Source organism: Trachypithecus francoisi, unplaced genomic scaffold (genome assembly GCF_009764315.1).
Source record: "Trachypithecus francoisi isolate TF-2019V2 unplaced genomic scaffold, Tfra_2.0 Lachesis_group17, whole genome shotgun sequence".
Classification (NCBI taxonomy): Eukaryota; Metazoa; Chordata; class Mammalia; order Primates; family Cercopithecidae; genus Trachypithecus; species Trachypithecus francoisi.
The window spans coordinates 70,860,285-70,886,716 of NW_022681462.1; the positions used below are offsets into that span (position 1 = coordinate 70,860,285).

Genomic DNA, 26,432 nt, shown 5'->3' on the forward strand with positions numbered 1-26,432 from the left:
CTTGTTTAATGTATTGGCTTAAATTTCAAATTTTTGCATTTTCTTTTTTGTTGTTGTTGAAATAGGGTCTCACTCTGTCACCCAGGCTGGAGTGCAGTGGCGCCATCTCGGCTCACTGCAGCCTCAACCTCCTGGGCCCAGCACTCCTTCCACTTTAGCCTCCTGAGTAGCTGGGACTACAGGTGCGCACCATCATGCCCTGATTGTTCTTGTACTTTTTGTAGATAGAGGGTTTCACCATATTGCCCAGGCTGGTCTCAGCTTCTGGGCTCGAGTGATCTGCCTGCCTGAACCTCCCAAAGTGCTGGGATTACAGGTGTGAGCCAGGGTACCCAGCCCGATTTTCTTAAATAAGCTATAAATGTACTAAGTATCAACCTTAGAAATATTGATATTAGGCCGGGCGCGGTGGCTCAAGCCTGTAATCCCAGCACTTTGGGAGGCCGAGACGGGCGGATCACGAGGTCAGGAGATCGAGACCATCCTGGCTAACACGGTGAAACCCCGTCTCTACTAAAAATACAAAAACTAGCCGGGCGAGATGGCGGGCGCCTGTAGTCCCAGCTACTCGGGAGGCTGAGGCAGGAGAATGGCGTAAACCTGGGAGACGGAGCTTGCAGTGAGCTGAGATCCGGCCACTGCACTCCAGTCCGGGCGACAGAGCGAGACTCCGCCTCAAAAAAAAAAAAGAAATATTGATATTATTCACATTTTTCTTTTTAGTTATCTGTGCATTTTCATCCCTCCGTGGCCCTTTTTGCAAAGACCATCCTTCAGGTGAGTCTAAAATATCAAAAGATAAGAAATAAGAAAAAAGTAGAATCATTTTAGATAATAATTAGTCATACAGTGTTTACTCTAACAGAGAATCTTGCACATTTTACTGCTCGAATAAAGGAGCAATGACTTGTTTCGTACAAAACAGCAGATAATTTTTCCCACTCTGAGTTGAATGGAAGCAATAAGACATTAGAAAGCCACAGCAGTTATTTACTTATTACCTTGTAGCTCCTCTCCTGGAGAAAGACTGCCTCACTTTCCCATTTGCTGTGTTTGCCACTTCAGGGTTTGGTTCGTGATTAATGGTTAGATGGCCTACATTATTAATATTATTAGTCTATCCATCAAATCAATATTACATTCTAGAATATATGTGTATATGTATCTATGTGTTTAATTTCTTAAGTATAATGTGCATGAGAGAGATATTTGGAGAGTCATTTATTGCATATTTGTATCTTCAATACAATGTAATAGAAGTTATCTTTTTCTTTTTTCTTACCTGGATGCATAGATATAATTTGAATTAAGTGTTTAAATTCCCCCTCCACTTTTCAGGGAAACTATATTCAGTATTCGGGGGACCCCCTGCAGGATTTCACTCTAATGAGATTTTTGGATCGATTTGTATACCGAAATCCAAAGCCCCATAAAGGCAAAGGTATGCTTCTATTTAGTGAATTATTTGGTTTTCATTTTTCATGCATAATAAACAATATGAGCTTATAACTAGGTTGTGCATTATACTGTCATAATTTTACATTTCAGAAAACACAGATAGTGTTGTGATGCAGCCGAAAAGGAAACATTTTATTAAGGATATTCGTCATCTTCCTGGTAAGTATAAAGCTTAGACAGTTGAAACTGAAAAGACAGTGTAAGACAAAAATGCATAAATTATATTATTCTTTGTTCTAATTTATCAGAATAAAACCTGAGCACCAAAGACATTATCCATCTTTTTTTAACGTTATTACAGCAAATTTGAAACATGTCCAAAGTAAACAAAATAGTATGATGAACCCCCCCCAATTACCATCACCCAGCTTTGACAGTTATCACCATTTTATCATCCATAGCTTCATCAACAACCCCTGTGTATATAATTTCTATTGCTTACAATTCAGACCATCTTAAAGCTCTCTAATATTAGCTTAGAAGCACAAAAACCCACAGCTGGTTTTGTCACAGAGCATCATTTTAAACTTAGTTAATAACCTACTTTTATATTCGCTAGCCATCTTCTGGATCTGAGTCTATTCTATTCAACGCAAACACTTCTTTGCATAACAGATCTCATCTCCCTTTTGTTCTAGGGTTAAATTAGACCTTAGAGATCATTTAATTTCCAGTGACTTACTTCACAGAGGTCCAGAGATGTAAAAGGACTTACCCACAGTTAGTAAGTTAGAAGTAAAAGTCAAATCTCCTTTTACTCAGGATGAGTCAGAAATTTTTATTCTGAAGAGATAAAACTAATTTCTTGTAGTTCCTTATTTCTTAGTTTTCCTCAGTATAAAGGAAAACTCTGTTTACTTCCTGTTTATTCCCAGAATGGCAAGCATTAATGGCAAGCTTGTCATTTTTTGAGCTGAAAATGACAAGTTTAAAGTGATTATTTATTAAAATAACTCCTTGAATTTTTTATTTCTCTTGAAATTTGGGTCCTGGATGCAACTGAAGAACAGTAAGAGAACCCTGTTGTTTCACTGTAACTGCACTGACGGCTGTGTACTGCCTACTTTATGCTGTAGCCAGTGAAGTTTCCAATGTTGGGTCTTCACACAGACTTGTTCAGAGATTGTCCCTTGCACTCCAGGGTCCCTTCTGTCACCTTCCTTACAATTTTGAGATTTTTAGAATTACAGATTATGCTGTATTTTGTCTTAAGAGCTTAAGTAACATAAAGGGAATTGCTATATTGCATTAAAATGTTTAAATTTATTTTTGTAGTGAACAGTAAGGAATTCCTTGCAAAAGAAGAAAGCCAAATACCAGTGGATGAAGTATTTTTCCACAGGTACTATACATAATATAGTTTCATTTGGGGAAACTGCCAAAATTTAAATTTTGAATTTCAAAATCAGCGTTATTTTGAAAAGATCAAAGGATGTGTCTGTGTTTGTTAAGGAAATTTACAAATCAGTCATTTTGCTAATCTTAATATATCTTAGTAAAACTAAAGTAAATCTGGGAGTTTTGTTAATTTAGCATATAAATTTTGTTTTATGCTTCTGACTTTTTGAAATTTAGCCTTTAATTTCTTTTTATAGTAATTTTTTTATAGGCTTAAAATCTACCTTAGTTTAATATAGTGATAAAGCATGGGTAATTTATCCAGACCATGGCCCTTAGAATGGATTCAGAAAAATTCAGTGCACTGCTATAGAAATAAGTCCTAAACCAACTAGTATTATAACCTAATGCCTTATGGTAGTAAAATACTTCTTATCTCATCTGGTTGACTGGTTAATTAGGTTTGATTTGGCTTGTTTTTTAAAATCATTTAGAATGAATACTTTTGAAGGTTTGATTACATCTGTACATGGCTAAGTTTTGCTGTATTCTAATATAAGAATAGGGCTGATAAAACATTATTCTTTGAAATGTATTACACTTAAAAGATTCCAGCTACTTTTTATTGAGTTAAACTATTTTTTGCATATACAAACATACATTTTCAGTCATTTATTTCCAACTGAGTATACTTAAGATTTTACAGTTGAGGTTTGCCACTGGTCATAGATGCTTTGATTATAGTAAGATTAGACCTTTAATAAAATTGTCAAATATATAACATGAATATTATTTTAGGTATTATAAAAAAGTTGCTGTTAAAGAGAAACAAAAACGGGATGCAGATGAAGAAAGTATAGAAGACGTGGATGATGAGGAATTTGAAAAACTGATTGGTAATTTGTTGTGTTGACTGTTTGTAAAATAATCTACTACTATGTGTTAATAGACCATGGAACATTAGTGGGAGAGGTGGCCTTGGTTTTAAAAAATCATTTAGCTAAGAATATCATGCATATCACAGTGGAAGATTAAGAAATATTTGGGGCCAGGTACTGTGGCTCACACCTGTAATCCCAGCACTTTGGCAGGCCAAGGCAGGCAGATCGTTTGAGGTTAAGAGTTCGAGTCCGGCCTGGCCAATATGGTGAAACCCTGTCTCTACTGAAAACAAAAAATGAGCCAGGCATGGTGGCACACACCTGTAGTCCCAGCTACTTGAGAAGCAGAGGCACGAGAATCGCTTGAATCCAGGAGTCAGAGGTTGCGGTGAACCAAGTTTGCACCACTGCACTCTCGCCTGGGTGACAGAATGAAACCCTGTCTCAAAAAAAAAAAAAAAGAAGTATTTTTATGATATATGGTAAGTCACCCACGTTTGCACCAGAAAAATGCATGATTTGTGCTTTGGGTAGTCCATATAAGAAAAAATTTATATTTGTCTATTCATTGTTACAGCCAAATCTCATGTGAAATAGAAATCGTTTTTACCATTCATAATCTATTATAGTATATAGTGTATCAATAGTAATTGATAGCAATAGTCTACTGTTTGATCTTTTTTATCTTTAATCCACAAAGCTAGAGAAATTTTGATTGAAAATAGACTTAAACAAAAAAACATGGTAAATTGGAAAGACTTACACTGATTTCACATGTTACATACTTTTTTGTTGTTGTTTTCTGGAGGTTTTGTTTGTTTGTTTTGAGACAGGGTCTCTCTGTCTCCCAGGCTGGAGTGCAATGGCACAGTCACAACTCACTGCAGCCCTGCAGCCTAGACCTTCTGGGCTCAACCGATCTTCCTGCCTCAACCCCACTGGGTAGCTGGGACTACAGGTACATGCCATGTTGCCGGGCTACTTTGTTTTTGTTTTTTGTTTGTTTTTTAATAGAGATAGGGTCTTGCTGTGTTGCCCAGGCTGGTGATCACTCTACCTGAGCCTCCCAAAGTGCTGGGATTATAAGCATGAGGTGTTATATATTGTATCACACCTATTAAAAATGAGCACCTAAGTAGTTCTAATAGAGTAAAAAGGAATACAATTGCTAAATACCATTTTATTTGATATTTACCCTCATTCCATAAAAGAACTGTAGAAAGAGCCGAAATTGACTGGATCCTTCTTTAGTTTTGGAATTTAACTAAGATCAGTATTTCACAGGTTTGTATGCATTATTAAGACATACTAGCAACAGTCACATTTTTATTGTTTTGGTGTTTACTTGTCATAAACAGCAGAATCATGACTGCTAGAATAATTTATTCAGATACAAGGTGTATGTCAAGCTTGTCATTCTTTGTTGTATCTCACAATGTCTATATTCTCTGGCAGACACATTTGAAGATGATAACTGTTTCAGCTCTGGAAAGGATGATATGGATTTTGCTGGGTAACATACTTCTATCTTTTCCTTCCTATTTTTCTAGCATTTCCCAAATTGTCCCTCAGAACAGTAGACCACAGAACTATATGACATAAAGGGGAAATGTATTCAAGTTTGGAAAGTGGATACAGTACTTTCATCTTTGACCTTTATAAAGCACTTTATTACTTACTCTAAGCAGTCTGCAAAGCTTTCTCCTTCTAAGTCATTTAATAGCCTACTGCCCTAGTAGTCAACAAAACACTACTTTAGAAAATACTGCCTCCTTTTGTATTACAAATTGTGTTTTTTTCCAGTAACGTGAAAAAGAGAACAAAAGGAGCTAAGGATAACACATTAGATGAAGATTCAGAAGGTAGTGATGGTGAACTTGGTAACCTGGATGACGATGAAGTTTCTTTAGGAAGTATGGATGATGAAGAATTTGCTGAAATTGATGAAGATGGAGGAACATTCATGGATGTGTTAGATGATGAAAGTGAGAGCGTTCCAGGTAAGCATTTTTTAAAATAAGACATAAACTGTATCTTCCTCATTTCCTCAGCCTTAAGTTATTCTGCTAAAGGTTTTTAATATAGCCCTGTGTTCAAATTAATATTCATGTCAGCCAGAAACTTAAATGGGACCTTTTCCCTTCTTATTTGGAGCTGAAGGGTTTTTATTGTGTGTTCTATGTGTTTTCTTTTAAGCAGCTTTTTGAGTTTTGGACTTTTACTTTAACCAGCAACTAGCTTCTCTGTACAATACATGTTGAACTGAATTGCTGCCATTTTTAAATAGTAATTAGCAGTCTATAAAAGTTAATCAGTATTCATCATAGCCCAGCATAGATGAAGGTGAATATTTTATCTTGTTGTAAATTAGCAAGGAACACCCAGAATTGTCTGTGGACTGTTGTCTGACCTTTCTGTCCTTTCACATACCTCCAGCATGCACCTGCCTGCCTAACATTCTTCTATTTATTCTGAACCACAACAGAAGTTTCTTGTTTTAAGGGGTTTTATATTGTTTGGTCTTATTAATGAAGCTATTTAGAAAATTTTGTACTTGCACAAAATATTATAACTATGCCAGTTCTTAGAGTCTTGCTCTCAGTCTGTCCTCAAGACTATGCTAGTGGAATTATGAAACCCACATGGAATAGCAGTACAATGCCTTACGTTAGAATAAAGATTTTAGCATATCTTGGAATAATATTTTCTAGTCCTATTGTTTTTCAGTTGCTTAATAGCAAATTTTTTCACGTAACAGAACTTGAAGTTCACTCCAAAGTCAATACTAAGAGAAGCAAGAGAAAAGGTACAAATGATTTTGACTTTGCTGGCTCATTTCAAGGTAAGAAAATGCATTCAGTATCTTTTAAAAGCAGTATCCATGTGAAAGGTGTCATTATCATTTTGGGAAATTAACTCTCCTAAATTTGGTTAATAAAATCCAGGGGTGGGTGGGGGTTGTTTTTAAGAAAGGTGTTAAGTGGAAATTATTTTCCACATTTTGAATTGTTTCTTGCATTCAAATATCTCTAGATCATCTTTTCATTAATTTTTTTAAATTTTTTATCATTATTTCCATTGTTTTGGGGAAACAGGTAGGGTGTTTGGTTACATGGATAAGTTCTTTAGTGGCGATTTCTGAGATTTTGGTGCACCCATCACCCAAGCAGTACACTGCACCCAATGTGTACTCTTATCGCCTACTACCTCCCACTCTTCCCCCCAAGTCTCCAGAGTCCATTATGTCATTCTTAAGCCTTTGCATCGTCATTGCTTAGCTCCCATTTATAACTGAGAACATAGAATGTGTGGTTTTCCATTCCTGAATTACTTCGCTTAGAATAATGGTCTCCAGCTCTATTCAGGTTGCTACAAATGCCATTATTTCTCTCCTTTTCATGGATGAGTAGCATTCCATGGTATATGTATAGCACATTTTCTTTATCCACTCATTAGCTGATGGGCATTTAGGTTGGTTCCATATTTTTGCAATTGCAGATTGTGCTGCTATAAATGTGCGTGTGTGTCTTTTTTATATAATGACTTATTTTCCTCTGGGTAGATACTCAGTGGTGGGATTGCTAGATCAAATGATAGTTCTACTTTCAGTTCTCTAAAGACTCTGCATACTATTTACCATAGTGGTTGTACTAGTTTACATTCCCACCAGCAGTGAAAAAGTGTTCCCTTATTACCACATCCACGCCAACATCTGAAATTTTTTTTATTTTTAAATTACAGCCATTCTTGCAGGAGTAAGGTGGTATTGCACTGTGGCTTTGATTTGCATTTCCCTGATAATTCGAGATGTTGAGCATTTCTTCATATGTTTCTTGACCATTTGTGTATTTTTTGAGAACTGTCTGTTCATATCCTTAGCCCACTTTTTGATGGGATTTTTTCTTGCTGACTTTTTTGAGTTCTTGTAGATTCTGGACATTAGTCCTTTCTCGGATGCATAGTTTACAAAGATTTTCTCCCACTCTGTGGGTTGTCTGTTTACTCTGCTGGTTATTTCTTTTGCTGTGCAGAAGCTTTTTAGCTTAATTAAGTCCCATCTATTTGTTTTTGTTGCATTTGCATTTAGGTTCTTGGTCGTGAACTCTGCTTAAGCCAATGTCTAGAAGAGTTTTTCCAATGTTACCTTCTAGAATTTTTATAGTTTCAGGTCTTAGATTTAAGTCTTTGATCCATCTTGAGTTTTCTGCATAAGGTGAGAAATGAGGATCCAGTTTAATTCTCCTACATGTGGCTTGCTAGTTATCCCAGCACCATTGGTTGAATAGGGTGTCCTTTCCCCACTTCATGTTTTTGTTTGCTTTGTCGAAGATCAAATGGTTGTAAGTATTTGGCTTTATTTCTGGGTTCTCTATTCTGTTCCATTGGTCTACGCGCCTGTTTTTATATAAGTACCATGCTATTTTGGTAACAATAACCTAGTAGTATAGTTTGAAGTCAGGTAATGAGATGCCTCCAGATTTGTTCTTTTTGTTTAGTCTTGCTTGGCTATGCAGACTCTTATTTTGTTCCATACGAATTTCAGGATTGTTTTTTCTTAGTTCTGTGAAGAATGATGATGGCATTTTGATGGGAATTACATTAAATTTATAGATTGCTTTTGGCGGTATGGTCATTTTCACAATATTGATTCTACCCATCCATGAACATGGGATGTGTTTCCATTTGTGTGTGTCTCTATGGTGTCTTTCAGCAGTGTTTTGTAGTTTTCCTTTTAGAGATCTTTCACCTCCTTGATTAGGTATATTCCTAAGTATTATTATTATTTTTCTTTTGGCAGGTGTTGTAAGGAGGGTTGAGTAATTGATTTGATTCTCAGCTTGGTTGCTGTTGGTGTATAGCAGTGCTACTGATTTGCGTACATTGATTTTGTATCCTGAAACTCTGCTGAATTTATTTATCAGATCTAGGAGCTTTTTGGATGAGTCTTTAGGGTTTTCTAGGTATACTGTCATATCACTGGTGAATAGTGACAGTTTGACTTCGTCTTTACTGATATGAATGAATGCCATTTCTTTCTCTTGTCCAATTGCACTGGCTAGGATTTCCAGTACTATGTTGAATAGAAGCAGTGAAAGTGGGCATCCTTGTCTTTTTCCAGTTCTCAGGGGGAATGCTTTCAACTTTTCCCTGTTCAGTATAATGTTGGCTATGGGTTTATCATAGATGGCTTTCATTACTTTAAGGTATGTCCCTTCTGTGCCAGTTTTGCTTAGGGTTTTAATCATAAAGGGATGCTTGATTTTGTCAAATGCTTTTTCTGCATCTATTGAGATGATCATATGATTTTTGTTTTTAATTGTTTATGTGGTGTATCACATTTATTGACTTGCATATGTTAAACCAGTCCTGTGTCCCTGGCATGAAACCCACTTCATCATGGTATGTTATCTTTTTGATATGCTGTTGGATTCGGTTAGCTAGTATTTTGTTGAGGGTTTTTGCATCTGTGTCCATCGGGAATATTGGTCTGTAGTTTTCTTTTGTTATGTCATTTCCTAATTTTGGAATTAGAGTGATATTGGCTTCATTGAATGATTTAGGGAGGATTCCCTCTTTCCCTATCTTTTGGAATAGTTTCAGTAGGATTGGTACCAATTCTTTGAATGTCTGATAGAATTCAGCTGTGAATCCATGTGGTCTTGGACTTTGTTTTGTTGGCAGTTTTTTTTTATTACTGCTTCAATCATGCTACTTGTTATTGGTCCATTCAGAGTTTCTCTTTCTTTCTGGTTTAATCTAGAAGGGTTGTATATTTCCAGGAATTTATCCATTTTATCTCGGTTTTCTAGTTTGTGTGCATAAAGGTGTTCATAGTAGCCTTGAATGATCTTTTGTATTTCTGTGGTATCAGTTGTTGTCTCTCCCATTTCATTTCTAATTGAGCTTATTCGGATCTTCTGTCTTCTTTTTTTGGTTAATCTTGCTAATGGTCTACCAATTTTCTTTATTTTTCCACAGAACCAGCTTTTTGTTTCATCTATCTTTTGTAGGGTTTTTTCAGTTTTGTTTAGTTCTGCTCTGATCTTTATTTCTTTTCTTCCGCTGGGTTTGAGTTTGATTTGTTCTTGTTTTTCTAGTTCCTTGAGGCGTAAGTTTAGATTGTCTGTTTATGCTCTTTCAGACTTTTTGATGTAGACATTTAATGCTGTGAACTTACTAAAAGTAGTGCCACTTTTGCTGTATCCCAGAGGTTTTGATAGGTTGTGTCACTGTTGTTCAGTTCAAAAAAATATTTTAATTTCCATCTTCATTTCATTGTTGACTCAAAGATCATTCAAGAGCAGATTATTAAATTTCCATGCATTTGTGTATAGTTTTGAGGGTTCCTTTTGGAGTTAATTTCCAATTGTATTCCACTGTGGTGTGAGAGGGTACTTGATACAATTTCAGTTTTCTTAAGTTTATTGAGACTTGTGGCCCACCATATGGTCTATCCTTGAGAATGCTCCATGTGCTGATGAAAATAATGTATATTCTGCAGTTTTTGGGTAGAATGTTCCGTAGGTATCTGTTAAGTCCATTTGTTCTAGGGTGTTGTTTAAGTCCATTGTTTCTTTGTTGACTCTGTCTTGAAGACCTGTCTAAGGCTGTCAATGGAGTATTGAAGTCACCCACTATTATTATGTTGCCATCTATCTAATTTCTTAGGTCTAATAGTAATGGTTTTATAAATTTGGGAGCTCTGGTGGTAGATGCATATATATTTAGAATTATGATATTTCTTGTTGGACTAATCATTTTAGTAGTATGTAATGTCCCTCTTTGTCTTTTTTTAGCTGTTGTTGCTTTAAAGTCTGTTTTGTCTGATACAAGAACAGCTACTCCTGCTTGCTTTTGGTTTCCATTTGCATGGAATATCTTTTCTCACCCCTTTAAGTTTATGTGAGTCATGTGTTAGGTGAGTCTCCTGAACACAGCAGATTCTTGGTTGGTGGTCCAATCTCACATTCTGTATCTTTTAAGAGGAGCATTTAGGCCATTTACATCCAACATTATTATTTGAGATGTGAGGTACTGTTCTATTCATCATGGTAGTTGTTGCTTGAATACTTTGATGTTGTTGTTTTTTCATTGTGTTATTTTATAGGCCCTTTGAGATTTATGTTTTAAGGAGGCTCTATTTTGGTGTACTTCAAGGTTTTGTTTCAAGATTTAGAATTCCTAGGCTGAGTGTAGTGGCTCACACCTGAAGTCCTAGCACTTTGGGAGGCCCAGGCAGGCATCACCTGAAGTCAGGAGATCAAGACCAGCCTGGCCAACATGGCAAAACCCCGTATCTACAAAAAATACAAAAATTAGCTGGGCATGTTGGTAAGCCCCTATAATCCCAGCTGCTCAGAAGGCTGAGGCACAAAAATCACTTGAACCCATTAGGCAGAGGTCGCACTGAGCCAAGATTGCACCACTGCACTCCAGCCTGGATGGCAGAGCAAGATTCCATCTCAAAAAAAAAAAAAAAAAAAGATTTAGAACTCCTTTCAGCATTTCTTGTAGTGCTGGCTTGGTAGTGGCGAATTCTCAGCATAGATCTCTCCTTCATTTATGAAGCTTAGTTTTGTTGGATACCAAATTCTTAGCTGATAATTATTTTGATTAAGGAGACTAAACACATTGCCACACGCTGTTCTGTCCGTCCATGTGGGAGCTGCATGTTAGTCCTGTCCCCTTATCCACCATTTTCCTCCTCAGCACAGCAAGTCGACATGTTTGCCTCTATGTTTTGTTCTCTCCAAGGCCCCAGCAGATTGGATGGTGCCCACTCATATTTGAATGCAGATCTTCCTTACCTAGTCCAGAGATTCACATGCTAATCTCTGCTCATTCATTTTTAAACCATTTAATTATAAAAGCCTTGGATTTTTCAGACACCTGTTATCTTTTTCTTTTCTCAACCATTATTCTTTGCCATTTGACCCTTGCAATAATCCATGCTCCTTTATTATGATACGAACTGTTCTTTCTAATATATTCTTTAACATTTTTCAAAGTATATTTTACAAGATTATGCTTCACATTGTAACACTTACAAGGTGCTAATAAAAGAAAAAAGTGCTGTATCAGGTAACAGTCTTAAGATTTTTGATAAAAATGTAGAAAGCACTATACATACTTTGCCTCAAGTGCTTCTCTGGCTTCTGCTTACTGCTAAATACTGATGACTAAAAATAGATCTGCAAAGTTAAAAAAAATGTTTTAAAAAGTTTCATTTACATATTGGTAGTAGTCTTTCAGAGACTCGTGCCTACAAAATTTTATCAGCTCTTTCAGATACTGCTGTCAATTCCTTAGTCCCCTAATAACTAGATGATTTAACTGATATATATTTAAATTATAACATGTTATCTTCCAGATTTTGTCTTCCCTTGAGTATCTAAGATCCTGTTTTAATATTAGCATAAGATGAGATATAGGCAGTTTTTCTCAAGACCATCCCTCAGAAAAGAAGTGTTGCTTTACTTCAAGTTCTACTGAGCCTATTATTAAAAGATGCTGGTAAAAGGAATTTGAGGAGAAGAAAAAAATTTTTAATGTTAAAAAAGATGCTCCCTCAGCTTGTTTCAAATAGTAAAGTACTATTTCAGAAGACATTAGCCTGAAAGGATTTCAGATCTCAATTGATAATAGTTTTGGATGCAGATTAAAGAATACCCAGCAGAACTGATTGAAACAAAAAGAGGCAAGGAACAGATTTATTAATTGATTCAGATTTTTAAACAGATTTATTAATTGATTCAGATGTATTAATTTACTGATTGATCACCCTACATTTGCAAGTGTTAGAGTAGATATCCTTAAGAATAAACATACCTTATAGAAACTTTAATCAGCCTGGGCAACACAAGGAGATGCCATCTCTACAAAAAATCAAAAATGGCCAGGCGTGGTGGCTCATGCCTGTAATCCCAGCACTTTGTGGGGCAAGGCAGGTAGATCACAAGGTCAAGAGATCAAGACCATCCTGGCCAACATGATGAAACCCCATCTCTACTAAAAATACAAAAATTAGCTGGGCATGGTGGCACGCACTTGTAGGCCCAGCTACTTGGGAGGCTGAGGCAGGAGAATCGCTTGAACCCAGGAGGCAGAGGTTGCAGTAAGCCGAGATCGTGCCCCTGCACTCCAGCCTGGCAACAAAGTGAGACTCTGTCTCAAAAAAAAAAAAAAAATTAGCCAGCCATGGTGTTGCACACTTGAGGCTGAAGTGGCAGCGAGGGCAGGATAAAAGAAACTAAGGAACCAGCACAGTACAGAAGTGCCTACTCTTTGAAGTCACAGAGTTTATTCATTGCTACAGGATGAATGAAACCCAAAAAAAACCTTCCTAATGCATGCAAATGTGTATTATACAGCTATCAAGTAACATCACCCTAATAATAATGAAGATGAAATGCTTTAAAAACTATTTTATCAAAAGTGGCTCTGATACAAAGACTTGTACATGATTATTCATAGCGGCACTATTAATGCCAAAAAGTGGATACAACCTAAATGTCCATTAACTGATAAGTAAAATGTGGTATATCCATACAATGGAATATTATGTAGCCCACAACATGGCATGGAGTACTACAACATGGATGAGCCTCAAAAATGTTATGCTAAATGAAAAAAGCCAGATACAGGAAACCACATGTCATATGATCCCATTTATATGAAACAGCCAGAAAAGGCAAGTCATAGAAACAAGATAGATTGGAGGTGGGTTGGAGGACTACAAATGGCACCAAGAATCTTTTGAAGTTGATGGAAATGTTCTAAAATCAGACTGTGGTTGTGGCTGAACAAGTCTGTAAATTTACTAAAATGCATTAATACACTTAAATGCGTTAATACACATAACAGCTGAATGTTATGATGTGTATTTAGTAAAGCTGTTTTTAAAATACGGCTCTAGTACTGCTAGAGACATTGATATCAAAGATGCAGAGTTTGAATAATTGTTTCAGGAAAAGAGACTTTTCAGGAAAAGTTTATACTTTCAGTACTACAGGTAAGTGTTTTTTAAAGGAGAACCTCTTTCAGTGTTATAAACAGAACTTCATTTATAGCATAATAAACATACTTTCAATTTCCTTACACTCCAAAGAATAAGACCCCTGAACTAAATTTTATGTTTTGTCTTAAGTATTTCAAGACCCATTCATGTCAAACTGATATAATTTTACTATATCTTGATACTGTGTTATTTCCCTTATGGGTAAACTTTGATCACTGGCCAAATCTGAAAAGCAAGATGACACTCTTGTCATCTGAACAGTTCTATTAGGATGTTGTTAGCTTTTTAAAAATATTATATACTAACTTAATTTAAATGCCAGCTACCTAAGGGTGCTAGAAGATTATTGCAATTGTGTTTTTACCCAAGTATAATTTTTAAAATAAAATCATGTTGCATTGCATTTTTTAAAAATCATTAGATTTATAATTGAATAATGTAGACTTACAAATTTTTTTAGGGCCAAGAAAAAAGAAAAGAAACTTCAATGATTCCAGCCTATTTATATCTGCTGAAGAGGTAAGGCTAATGTACTGTTCTACGAGTCTAGCTATTCTACATTATTTTTAGTTTTCTAATAAATTTATCTTTTTGTTTAAGTTTGGCCATCTATTGGATGAAAATATGGGATCCAAGTTTGATAACATTGGCATGAATGCCATGGCTAACAAAGATAATGCAAGTAAGTAACTTAAATTTTTTTATTGATGTTTTAAAAATAGCTTTGGCTTAGAACTTCAGAAGATAGGAAATTTTTTTAATTTAATTTTTTTTTTTTGAGACAGCGTCTTACTCCCTCGCCCAGGCTGGAATGCAGTGACATAATCTTGGCTCACTGCAACCTCCATCTCCCAGGTTCAAGCAATTCTCCTGCCTCAGCCTCCCAAGTAGCTGGGATTACAGGCATGCACCACCATGCCCAGCTAATTTTTGTATTTTTAGTAGAGAGGGGGTTTCACCATGTTGGCCAGGCTGGTCTCGAACTCCTGACCTCAAGTGACCCGCCCACCTTGGCCTCCCAGAGTGCTGAGATTACTGGCGTGAGCCACCGTGCCTGGTTGATAGGTATATTTTTGAAAGACCTTTTCATGGTACTTTACAACCTGGAAGGAATGGCTTTATCTTCTCTCAGGAGAACATATAAGATTAACAAGTATATATAGCAAAAAAAAAAACTTGCAGACTACAAAAATTACTTTTTTTTTAGGGAAGTGGGCCATTTTTATATAGCATGAGTTTGCTAAGTAACTTTACATGTTTATAGACATTTTAATTATTTCTGATATTGTTACTGGTTTTTATTTCACCAGTAAAAGTGCTTGGGGAAAGAAGATCTTTAGAGCATTTGTTTCTTTTCCTTCCTTAGTCATTTCTTTATGAAACATTAATCTTTGACAATAAATATGAGAAGAAAAGCAACAAACAAGCAGTGGGTTTGTATAGTGGGTGGGAAACGGCAGGCCAAGGCAGGCTAGAAGTTCCTGTGACTCAGCAACATGTTCTGTGGGACCGCCAGTTTACAGTGTGGTAGTACACTCATCTTTTCTTCTCCCAAAGGTCTCAAACAGCTTAGATGGGAGGCTGAACGTGATGACTGGCTACACAACAGAGATGTAAAAAGTATCATCAAGAAAAAGAAACATTTTAAAAAGAAGAGGATTAAAACCACTCAAAAAACTAAAAAGCAAAGGAAATGAGAGTTATTAATGTAAATTATAAATTGAAATTCTACTTACATCTAATTTTTGCTGTTCAACCATGTTTTTTGATCTAGCTCTCTGATTCCATACATTCCAGACTTCTCAGTGGATTTGTAATAAACTATAAATAAAAACAGCTCTCATTTATAAAGTCATGTGGAAACATTGTTAAAATTAAACATATTGAAAAAAAAAAACTTCTTTTTTCCATATTGCTACATAACAAAATGAAAAAGAAGACAGTAGGATTACAGACTTCACATATAAGCCCTGGCGTCTCTGATCATTGTAATGAGCACTATTTCATATAACTACATGATGTCATCTTGTTCAGTCTTTATCTACTTGACAGAAAAAGAGACAGCTCCAGGAAGTTAGCAAACCTGAGATGAAACTGATCTTTTAAAACCAAACGTTTAAACTGTGGTTTGATTCTATCACCTCATATATGAATGATTCCAGAGTTTTCATTCTTAACCACTAGAAGAATTCAGAAACTAGCCCATTACCTAATTTTCTCACTAGTATAGATGAGAATTTAGTCTCAGAAGAACTAAAATAGATGTGAATAGTATTGTTAGAAATCCCTTGTAAAGAAATTACTACATAATTTATAGGTTACCTGAAGAAGTTGTTTTATACTTATTTTTACTTAAGTAAAAACATACCTTCCAAGATGAAGGGATATTTCTTGCTCATTGTTTGCCTGAAATCTGATGGAAAAAAGGATGTCTTGAAATTAGATATGAACAGAAATTCATTATTAACACATACAGCCACAATTTAATGCTAGCTTTAGGGTCCATATGATGGGAACCATATAGATTAGAAATTGGTTTTACGGTCCTTCTGGTAATCCAGGAACGATCTCCTTTTGTTTTTGTTTTTTTGAGACAGGATCTCTCTCCCTGTTGCCCAGGCTGTAGTACAGTGGCACAATCACAGCCCACCACTGCCTAGACCTCCCTGGGTGGGGCTCAAGCGAGCCTCCTACCTCAGCCAAGGTCAAATAGCTGGGATGGGGCTCAAGGGAGCCTCCTGCCTCAACCTCCCGAGTACCTGGGACTACAGGAACACACCACCATACCCAGTCTTTTTTTTTCCCCCCCCTTAAGATACAGGGTCTTGCTATGTTGCCCAGACAGGGCTCAAGCAGTCCTTCCACCTTGACCTCTCAAAGTGCTAGAATTACAAGTGTGAGCCACCACACCCAGCCATGACCAGTTTTTAAAATTCATCCCAAGCTTTAATTTGCTTTTAAATACTGTTGGTATATTTTCTTTATACCCTTTCTTAAAGTTGAAAAGAAAAGATTTTGTGAGTATCCAGTAGCATTTTGATACAGCATTCCAACAAAGTATGCTGAGGAAGACTATGTGACAAGTTTCAAAGATAGCTATCATGCCAGGACTATTCCTTGTTTTAGGGAAAAATCACTTCCTAATTTAAAAAGTTGAGGGCTCTAATATACAACTTCCCCAAGAAAAATATCAAAGCACTTTCAGCCATAGCATGTGAAAGTCTTTTAGTGCCCACTGTTGATGCCTAGGAAGAATACTATAGCCTGAGAAAACTGGTTACTCCGAGAAAACAGCAGTAACCAGTTACTTTCTTAGTCTACCAAACAATGAAGTGTAATAGGCAGGCTAAGTTTCCTCCATCTGTGCTTCCAAACTAAGCCCGACCAAGGACACTTGCTCTACCCTCCCCAATAGTAAAACCCATGGAGGTATGAAATTTTTTCCTTAGCCTACAAACAAAATTTTTAAGGGAGAAGTGAGAGTCATCTAGTCTACAATAATGAATACTTTGATTCCTGTTATGCCCATAAAAATGTCTAATATCGAATCTGAAGAACCAATTTCTCCAAAAATGCCATTGCCATTTAACACATAAAATGGATTAGCAAAACTATACCCCTTCAGAAAGCATTAATTTCTGAATTATGATTACCTTGGCTTGTGTGCATCTTGCTAAACAAAAAATATGCTCCAAAAACGCCTACAAGTTCAGCTACCAAAATTCCTTTAAAGATCTTCTTTGCTAGTGGTTCCATCCTAAATTGAACAATAACAGATATGTGTAAACCTGAATGAGCATATTTAAACTACTATTATCATTTCTCTAATAACGCAAATTCATTCCCACAGTTTGAATGGCTTATCTATATGGGAATAAGACTCCAATACTATGGTATACTTTTTTGGTTTAGGCATCCTACATACCTAGTTTTCAAACTCCATGCCTAAGGGGCATGATGAACCAAAGACAAAATTGGATAAAGCACACAGGAAAGATAAAATGCAAGAAAGCATTGTAAAAAACAATTTACAGAACTAAAATTTTTTAACTGTGTAGGAAAACAGAATGGGGAAGATAGGTTAATTTTTTAGCTGCACTGGGAATTAAGAAATAATCTAAATGGACACAATATGTGAACAACTCTTTGTAAAGTGCCCTACAAAAGTAAGATTTTTCTGAAGAGGTTCTACATTTTCTAGGGCTGGAGTTCTTCATTTATTAATACAACATATACTAATATGTACTATTATATATACTATATATGTATATTATAGATAGCATATATATACTATATACTGATATATACTAATCAACATACACTGTGCTATATAGTTCAGGCATTTGGAGTGCAGTAGCACAATCTCACCTCACTTGGTTCAAACAATTCTCCCACCTCAGCCTCCTGAGCAGCTAGGACCACTAGCGTGCCTGGCTATTTTTTTGTATTTTTAGTAGACACAGGGTCTCACCATGTTGCCCAGGTTGGTCTCAAACCCCTGAGCTCAAGCAATCCGCCCACCTCAGCCTCCCAAAGTGCTGGGATTACAGGCGTGAGCCAGTAATCTGCCCTTTAGCAGACACTCTCGGTAATTTTTATACAAATGGGGGCAGGGGGTGGAAACTGATTGGGTGATGAACCAATAAGAGGCAAAACTACAGACTGGTTAGATCTTGATTGTCTTCCTTTAAAAGCTAATCAAGACAACAGGTTTGTGTCATTACTCTTTTTCAAATTAAAGTAAAAGATAACAAGATAAGAAAATAGATTGAATAAATTAATGTAAACCCAAGTTTTTAGCCAGCCTCCTTATAACCTCAAAGTCCAGAAGAGGAGAACCACTCGTTTTTCATCTCAGATGTTTCTATTGTCCTGTGTGTGCTCCTTTGTCCTCAGTCCCAGCTCGCTGCCATCAGGTGTTCACTCCATTCACTTCCCACACTCCATTCACTTCCCACCCCTTTTCAATGCCTGAGGGTGGGTGTAATCAAATAACCTTCCTTTTTTTGTAGGATTATTCTGCTAGTATCTTACCAGGTGGCCCTCCCCACCACCCCCCAAATTCCCTCATTTTGATAATGTGATCACCCTGGAGACCAAAAGATTAAAACTTTACTATTCTTATTTAAAATAAATGAAGCAAAGAAATTTACAAAGGAAGGAATTCATATACAACCAAGAGGCAGATGACTGGTGGGAAGGGACAGTTGTTTTGCTCCATTCACTACAATGCTGTACATGACTGACAGAAAATAAGTCATGCTCAATACAGAGGCCTCTCTTGAGGTTATTTTTTATTTTTTTGGAGACACAGTCTCGGTCTGTTGCCCAAGCTGGAGTGCAGTAGCGCGATCTCAGCTCACTGCAACCTCCGCCTTCCAGGTTCAAGTAATTCTCTTGCCTCAGCCTCCCCAGTAGCTGGAAGCTGGGACTCCTGCCACCAAGCCCAGCTAATTTTTTGTATTTTAGTAGAAACAGGGTTTCACCCTGTTGCCCAGGCTGGTCTTGAACTCCTGAGCTCAGGCAATCCGCCGGCCTCAGCCTTCCAAAGTACTAGGATTACAGGCATGGGCCACCGCGCCTATTTTTATTTTTTTGAGACTGGGTCTTGCTGTCTCCCAGGCTGGAGTGCAGTGGTGCGACCTTGGCTCACTGCAACCTCCGTCTCCCGGGTTCCAGTGATTCTCCTGCCTCAGCCTCCCGAGTAGCTGGGATTATAGGCGTGTGCCACCACGTCTGGCTAATTTTTTGTATTTTTAGTAGAGATGAGGTTTCACCAAATTGACCAATCTATTCTCGAAGTTCTGACCTCAAGTGAGCCTCCCGCCTCTGCCTCCCAAAGTGCTGGTATTACAGGCGTGTGCCCCTGCGCCTGGCCTCTTTGGGGGGTTTGTTTGTTTTGAGACGGGGTCTCGCTCTGTCGCCCAGGCTGGAGTGCAGTGGCGCGATCTCGGCTCACTGCAAGCTCCGCCTCCCGGGTTTACGCCATTCTCCTGCCTCAGCCTCCCGAGTAGCTGGGACTACAGGCCCCCGCCACCACGCCCGGCTAATTTTTTGTATTTTTTGGTAGAGACGGGGTTTCACCATGTTGGCCAGGATGATTTCAATCTCCTAACCTCGTGATCCGCCCGCCTAGGCCTCCCAAAGTGCTAGGGGGTTATTTTTGATGTTCCAGGGATGAACAAAGACTGCCTGCAGCCAGTTCCATTATTCAAGGAATCGAAGTAAAATTTTGTTTTATGAGAGGGTGATGATAATAAAGTCCATTTGGGGCCGGGCGCGGTGGCTCACGCCTGTAATCCCAGCACTTTGGGAGGCCAAGGGGGGGCGGATCACGAGGTCAGGAGATCGAGACCATCCTGGCTAACACAGTGAAACCCCGTCTCTACTAAAAATACAAAAAAAAAATTAGCCAGGCGTAGTGGCGGGCGCCTGTAGTCCCAGCTACTCGGGAGGCTGAGGCAGGAGAATGGCGTGAACCCGGGAGGCGGAGCTTGCAGTAAGCCGAGATCGCGCCACTGCACTCCAGCCTAGGGGGCAGAGCAAGACTCCGTCCCACCAAAAAAAAAAAAAAAGTCCATTTGTAGGCCAGGGTTAAAAGGAAAGAAAATAAGTCCGAATAATACTGTACAGCTGCCTTGGTGTACAATGGTGAGCGTAGCTGCCTCCAAGTAATACCGTACAACAAAGTATTTACCTTTCTAAAAATATATATAGTTTTGCACTCCGAGGCTGCCGGCTTCAGGAGGCCGATGATAAAACTTCAAGTTCCTTTGCTACAGACCACCAGGGCACACCTGTCCACCCACAACAAAGTGACGTTTACTAGCTGCGGCACGGGAGACACGGCAGAGGAGCGTCTGCCTTCTCAGCACAGGGACAGGCATCATTCCGGGAAGGAGTTTAGGTGAAGTTTAACACGAAGCCGCCTCTGGAAGATTCGGCGCAGGGCTGTGTGTCATGTAGTTAACATCACACGGGGCTGAGAATCCGACTCGGGGATACCAGCTCAAGCCAAATGTGCAATGCTGGGTCGGAAGCCCCTTATCCGGGGCTGCTTCCCTGTGCGGGGCGGCCTCCCAGCTTAGCGTCTGCAGGCAACGCGGTTTCAAGCAGCAACGTCTCTCCCTGTCTAGCTGTGCAGAGAGCTTTTCAGCAGAGGCAGAGAGCTGTCTCAGGCTGGCCGCCTCCGCGCCCCCAGCTCCTGCCTCGGTCCCCACCCAGCTCCCGCTTCCCCCGGTTCCCCGGTGCCCTCAGCTGCCCTCGGCGCTCCCCTAGCCCGCGAAACGCTCGGCCCGGGCCTGCAAGCGATACGCGCGGACACGCACAGAGCACTGCCCGGCCACCAGGCCACGGTCGCCAGCGACCGGGAAACACTCGCCTCCAGTGAACTGAGGCAGTGACACCTGTCTTCTACATGCCCCCAGAACTGTGACGAGGCCCCACGCAGAAGCCCGCCCCACTCTCGTCGCACTGGGGACCCCGATAATCGACCGCCGATGGGTAGCCACTCGCAGCAGTCTCACCTGAGGTACGTTCAAGGAGGTCTGCGCATGCGCAAGACTTGGCGACGCTCCACCCCTTCCGTTGTCGGCTCCTCCTCCACATTCGTAATTACCATTAATTGTACTCTGACAGCGACCCGAACCTGACTGCCCGCCATGTACATTATTTTACGGAATATTCGCAATAACACATGCGACACGTGCTGAGTGTATCTCATTTCACAGAGAAAACAAGAGGCTTACACTGCCCACAATCGCGCCCTTAGTAAAAAACAGAATTCACATTTGAACTCAGGACACTGACGCTGGGTAGTTTGTATTGGGTCGTTTTTCTAACACTGTGGAATTTAAAGTGTGATTAGTTTCGAAGGAGCACCAACATAAGCATGACCTGAAAACTTGTTAGAAATGCAAAACTAGGCAGCGCGCGGTGGCTCAGACCTACAATCCCAGCACTGTGGAAGGAGGAGATGGGCGGATCACGAGATCAGGATAACCGAGACCATCCGTAATAACTTGGAGAAACCCCGTTTCTGCTAAAAATAAATAGCCGGGCATAGTGGCAGGCGCCTGTAGTCCCAGCTACTCGGGAGGCTGAGGCAGGAGAATCGCTTGAACCTGGAAGGCGGAGGTTGCGATGAGCGGAGATCGCGCCACTGCACTCCAGCCTGGACGACAGAGTGAGACTCCGTCTCAAAAAAAAAAAAAGAAAAGAAAAAGAAATGCAGGACTACTGAATCTGAAACTGCATTTTAGCCAGATCCGTAAAGAATTCTTTTGCAAAGCAACGCTTGAAGAGAAGACGCAAAGGGGACAAGGAAACAGAGAAGAGAAAAAGAATATAAAAGTATATTGACGTACTGTGTGCAAGACAAAGCCTGAAACACCCAAAATAGACCCAGATCTACCTTCATCGAAGTTCTAGTCTACTTAGGGGTATTTACCACAAATAACTGATGAAAAGTACACTGATGAAAAGTAAGGGCCTTACTTCTAATCCGAGGAATCTGTAAAGATTTTAGAGAAGGGGTGACAGCTGGAGCTAACTCTGTCCATGCCAAGTAAAGGAAGTGCTTCCGCAAGGTGTTCTGTGATTGCCCCAATTTTCCTATTTAACACCCGCCCTCCCACAGTCCAGCCCATGTGGTTCATCTGTGTAACTAAAGCATCATAAATTGTGAAAAATGTGAATGTGTAAACTATATTGATTTAAAGCATGTCATTGTTACTCAAGATGACTCAGATCTACATAGATCCAGAACTCTAACCTCTTCCACTATATCAACCTCTCTAGTATCCTCTTAAAGTCTGGGCTTTTCACATTCTCTTGATCTCTCTCCTCTATAGAGACTGTCTCTTGCTTGAACCTCGATTTCTATTTAACAATATACATTTGACTTTCTCTCAAACTTTTTTCAGAAGCTCCCTTTCTGCATTATGTTGCTTTTTATTTTGTCTGTTATTGTTTTCACTGTCATTAACTATTTTTCTCAAAACTTTCAGCACTCTACCCCTATACCACCGAAGTTCCCTTTTCCCCTCCAACTGACACATTCACAATCTTTTTTCTTTTTCTTCTTTTCCTAATCATCTGCTTCTTGTTTCTTCTTCTTCTTCAGGGTCTTGCTCTGTCACCAGGCTGGAGTGCAGTGGCACAATCATAGCTCACTACAGCCTTGACCTCCCAGGCTCAAGTAATCCTACCCCCGCCCCCAGCCTCCCAAGTAACTGGGACTACAGGCATTCACCACCACACTGGGCTAATTAAAAAAAAAAAAAAAAAATTTGTAGAGACAGGGTTTCCCTGTGTTGCCCAGGCTAGTCTCCAACTTCTGGGCTCAAGTGATCCTCCCTCCTTGGCCTCCCAAGTGTTAGAAATACAGCTGTAAGCCACTGTGTCTGCCCTTCTTCTTCTTTTTTTTTTTATTTGAGATGGAGTCTCGCTCTGTTGCCCAGGCTGTAGTGCAGTGGCTCAATCTTGGCTCACTGCAACCTCTGCCTCTGGAGTTCAAGCGATTCTCCTGTCTCAGCCTCCCGAGTAGCTGGGACTACAGGCACATGCCACCACGCCTGGCTAATTTTTTGTATTTTTAGTAGAGATGGGGTTTCACCATGTTAGCCAGGATTGTCCCGATCTCCTGACCTCATGATCCTCCCTCCTTGACCTCCCAAAGTGCTGGGATTACAGGCGTGAGCCACTGTGCCCAGCCTGCCCCTCTTCTTTAAAAAAAAAAAAAAAAATAGTCAAGTACAGTAGTGAGAAGAGGGAAGGAGTAAGTACATCCACAATCTTTAAAGATTAATCCACAATAAATATTTTCTTATTAAAAGCATCCACCATGACTTCCATGAAACACTTTGTTAAAAATCATTTAAGATACTATGCCTTGAGCTTCCAGGCCTGTCTTTGTCCACTTCGGCTGCTATAACCAAATGCCATAAACTGATGGCTTATAATCAACAGAAATTTGTTTCTTATGATTCTAAAGACTGGGAAGTCCAAAATCAGGGTGCCACAAGATTCAACATCTGGTAAAGACCAACTTTCTGGTTTTTGATATGGTGCCTTCTCACTGTGTCCTCACATGGTACAAGGGGCAAGGGCCTCTGTGGTGTCTCTTTTAAAACACTAATCCTTGGCCAGGCAAGTGGCTCACACCTGTAATCCCAACACTTTGGGAGGCCAAGGTAGTGGGCTCACCTGAGGTCAGGAGTTTGAGACCAGTCCAGACAACAAGGTGAAACCCCATCTCTACTAAAACCATAAAAATTAGCTGGGCGTGGTGGCACACACCTGTAGTCCCAGCTACGCAGGAGGCTGAGGCAGGAGAATTGCTTGAACTCAGGAGGCAGAAGTTGCAGCCTGGACGACATAGTGAGACTCCATCTCAAAATAAATAAATAAATAAAAGGACACTAATACCATTCATGAGGGCAGAGCCCTCATGACCTAATTACTTCCCAAAGGCCCTGCCTCCTAATGCCATCACTGGGGATTTCAACATATGAGTTTAGGGAGGACAAAAACTTTCAGAGCATATAGCAAGGCTCCACTACATTGGTTTGAAGTACCAGAATATCAGTGTTAAAAGCACCAGAATGACAAAGCAAGATGAAAAAGCCACTGGGGCTGGGTGCAGTGGCTTACACCTGTAATCCCAGCACTTTGGGAGGCCAAGGCGGGCAGATCACCTGAGGTCAGGAGTTGGAGACCAGCCTGGCCAACAAGGAGAAACCCCATCTCTACTAAAAATACAAAAATTAGCTGGGTGAGGTGGAGCACGCCGGTAATCCCAACTATTTGGAAGGCTGAGGCAGGAGAATTGCTCGAACCCAGAGGCAGAGGTTGCAGTGAGCCAAGATCACACCACTGCACTCCAGCCTGGGTGACAGAATGAGACTCCATCTCAAAAAAGGAAGGAAGGAAGGAAGGAAGGAAGAAGGAAAGGAAGGAGGGAAGGAAGGAAGGAAGGAAGGAAGGAAGGAAGGAAGGAAGGAAGGAGAAAGAAGAAAAGAAAAGGTCGTTGGAATGGTTCAGACCGAAAAAAGAAGGGTGGAAAAAAGCTTAAAGAAATGATAACAAGTTTTACCAACTTGGGCCTGGCAGAGTGGCTCCTGCAAAGAACAGTGGCAAGAAGAAAATGGACCATTCTGCCATCAATGATGTGATGACCCGAGAATACACCGACATTCACAAGCGCGTGTATGGAGTGGGCTTCAAGAAGTATGTCCCTCAGACACTCAAAGAGATCTGAAAATTTTGCCATGAAGGAGATGGGGACTCCAGATGTGTGCATTGATACCAGGCTCGATAAAGTTGTCTTTGCCAAAGGAATAAGGAATGCCCCATACCGTATCCACTTGCAGTTGTCCAGAGAATGTAATGAGGATGAAGATTCACCAAATAAGCTCTGTACTTTGATTACCTATTACCTGTTACCACTTTCAAAAATCTACAGACAGTCGATCAGGCACGGTGGCTCATGCCTGTAACTCCAGCACTTTGGGAAGCCAAGACGGGCGGATCACCTGAGGTCAGGAGTTCAAGACCAGCTTGGCCTATATGGTGAAACCCCATCTCTACTAAAAATACAAAAAATTAGCCGAGATCACACCACTGCACTCCAGCCTGAGTGACAGAGAAAGGCTTTGTCTTGGAAAAAAAAATCTACAGACAGTCAATGTGGATGAGAACTAACCACTGGATATTGAACTACATCAAATATAATTATAAAATTGCCTTCACAAAAAGAAAAAAAAAAACAGAAATTGTAAGAAAGACTAAAATAATTGTATAGAAATGTTATGATTTCTGCAGGAAAATATATATAAACTAATAACAGTATTGCACAAAGCTTGACATCTCCATAAATATTTCTTATACACTCTGAACCACACTATAGATTTCACAAACACATTTTGAGATAAGACACATTTTGGCCACAAGTTTAGAGCAGGAAAAGTGTAGACTCCAGCAGAAACTTTTACCAAGGGTCCTTTAGCGACAGTGCCTTCCTGGTCCTAGCCTGGTTTACTAATTCTGACAGAGGAATGCAAATGACTAGAAAGATGTACTAGTTCTCTCCAAAGCACAGAAGCAGGCTAAAATCCCAGTCTTCTGTAGTGGCCTTAGGGACCTCCACTTTAACGAATATGTACTAGGTTTGCTGTACATTCTCCCATCTTCACCTTAAAGCCTAGACATTTCTTTCCACATTTTCTCCTCCTCCTCCTCCTCCTCCTCCTCCTCCTCCTCCTCCTCCTCCTCCTCCTCCTCCTCCTCCTTCTCCTCCTTCTCCTCCTTCTTCTTCTTCTTCTTCTTCTTCTTCTTCTTCTTTCTTCTGTATATGTCTATAGACTGGAAAAAACAAAGGAAAAGAAGGTAAGAGGGCATGGTGTCTTTAATGCCAAGGAAATAAACTTCATTTTATTATTATTATTTTTTGAGACAGAGTCTCACTCTATCACCCAGGCTGGAGTGCAGTGACACAATCTCAGCTCACTACAACCCCTGCCTCCCGGGTTCAAGCGATTCTCATGCCTTGACCTCCCAGGTAGTGGGGACTACAGGCATGCACCACCACTTTCAAAAATCTACAGACAGTCGATCAGGCACGGTGGCTAATTTTTTTTTTTTTTTTTTTTTAGTAGAGACAGAGTTTCACCATATTGGCCAGGCTGGTCTCAAACTCCTGAGCTCAAGCAATCTGCCTGCCTCAGCCTCCTGAATTG

At 39.6% G+C, this 26,432-nt stretch overlaps 2 protein-coding genes across 7 annotated transcripts in view; one reads left to right on the forward strand and one right to left on the reverse strand.

The window, feature by feature from the left end:
• CEBPZ (CCAAT enhancer binding protein zeta) overlaps window positions 1-15,592 on the forward strand; it is a 29,067-nt gene extending 13,475 nt beyond the window's left edge. Inside the window, exons 6-16 of one of the 2 annotated variants that reach the window (XM_033176008.1) lie at window positions 724-777; window positions 1,339-1,441; window positions 1,549-1,617; window positions 2,734-2,800; window positions 3,595-3,692; window positions 5,133-5,190; window positions 5,481-5,677; window positions 6,433-6,519; window positions 14,156-14,214; window positions 14,296-14,377; window positions 15,253-15,592. In XM_033176008.1, the coding sequence (XP_033031899.1) occupies window positions 724-777; window positions 1,339-1,441; window positions 1,549-1,617; window positions 2,734-2,800; window positions 3,595-3,692; window positions 5,133-5,190; window positions 5,481-5,677; window positions 6,433-6,519; window positions 14,156-14,214; window positions 14,296-14,377; window positions 15,253-15,392 (1,014 nt within the window). In that variant the 3' untranslated portion in view covers window positions 15,393-15,592. The remainder of the gene's footprint in view (window positions 1-723; window positions 778-1,338; window positions 1,442-1,548; window positions 1,618-2,733; window positions 2,801-3,594; window positions 3,693-5,132; window positions 5,191-5,480; window positions 5,678-6,432; window positions 6,520-14,155; window positions 14,215-14,295; window positions 14,378-15,252) is intronic. The other variant, XM_033176009.1, reaches the window with a different exon arrangement.
• On the reverse strand, window positions 706-21,270 carry CEBPZOS (CEBPZ opposite strand). Of its 5 annotated transcripts, none has more exons than XM_033176023.1 (5): window positions 21,222-21,270; window positions 17,349-17,452; window positions 16,064-16,108; window positions 15,432-15,516; window positions 706-783 (listed from the first exon to the last, which is right to left on the reverse strand). In XM_033176023.1, exons 2-4 carry the CDS (start codon window positions 17,449-17,451, stop codon window positions 15,434-15,436), a joined length of 231 nt encoding a protein of 76 aa, XP_033031914.1. In that variant the 5' UTR covers window position 17,452; window positions 21,222-21,270; the 3' UTR covers window positions 706-783; window positions 15,432-15,433. The 5 variants fall into 5 exon arrangements, with proteins under 5 accessions (XP_033031914.1, XP_033031915.1, XP_033031911.1 ...); XM_033176024.1 differs by lacking the exon at window positions 706-783 and adding an exon at window positions 1,568-1,644; XM_033176020.1 differs by lacking the exon at window positions 706-783 and adding an exon at window positions 14,462-15,293.
• Between the last annotated feature and the right edge of the window lie 5,162 nt (window positions 21,271-26,432).

Coding starts and splice junctions, on each gene's coding strand:
- CEBPZOS (XM_033176023.1), bottom strand. CDS start 17,451: ATGGAACCACTAGCAAAGAAGATCTTTAAAGGAATTTTGGTAGCTGAA. Junction 16,109..17,348: donor CAAGATGCACACAAGCCAAG/GTAATCATAATT, acceptor TTTTTCCATCAG/ATTTCAGGCAAACAATGAGC. Junction 15,517..16,063: donor ATATCCCTTCATCTTGGAAG/GTATGTTTTTAC, acceptor TTTTATTTATAG/TTTATTACAAATCCACTGAG.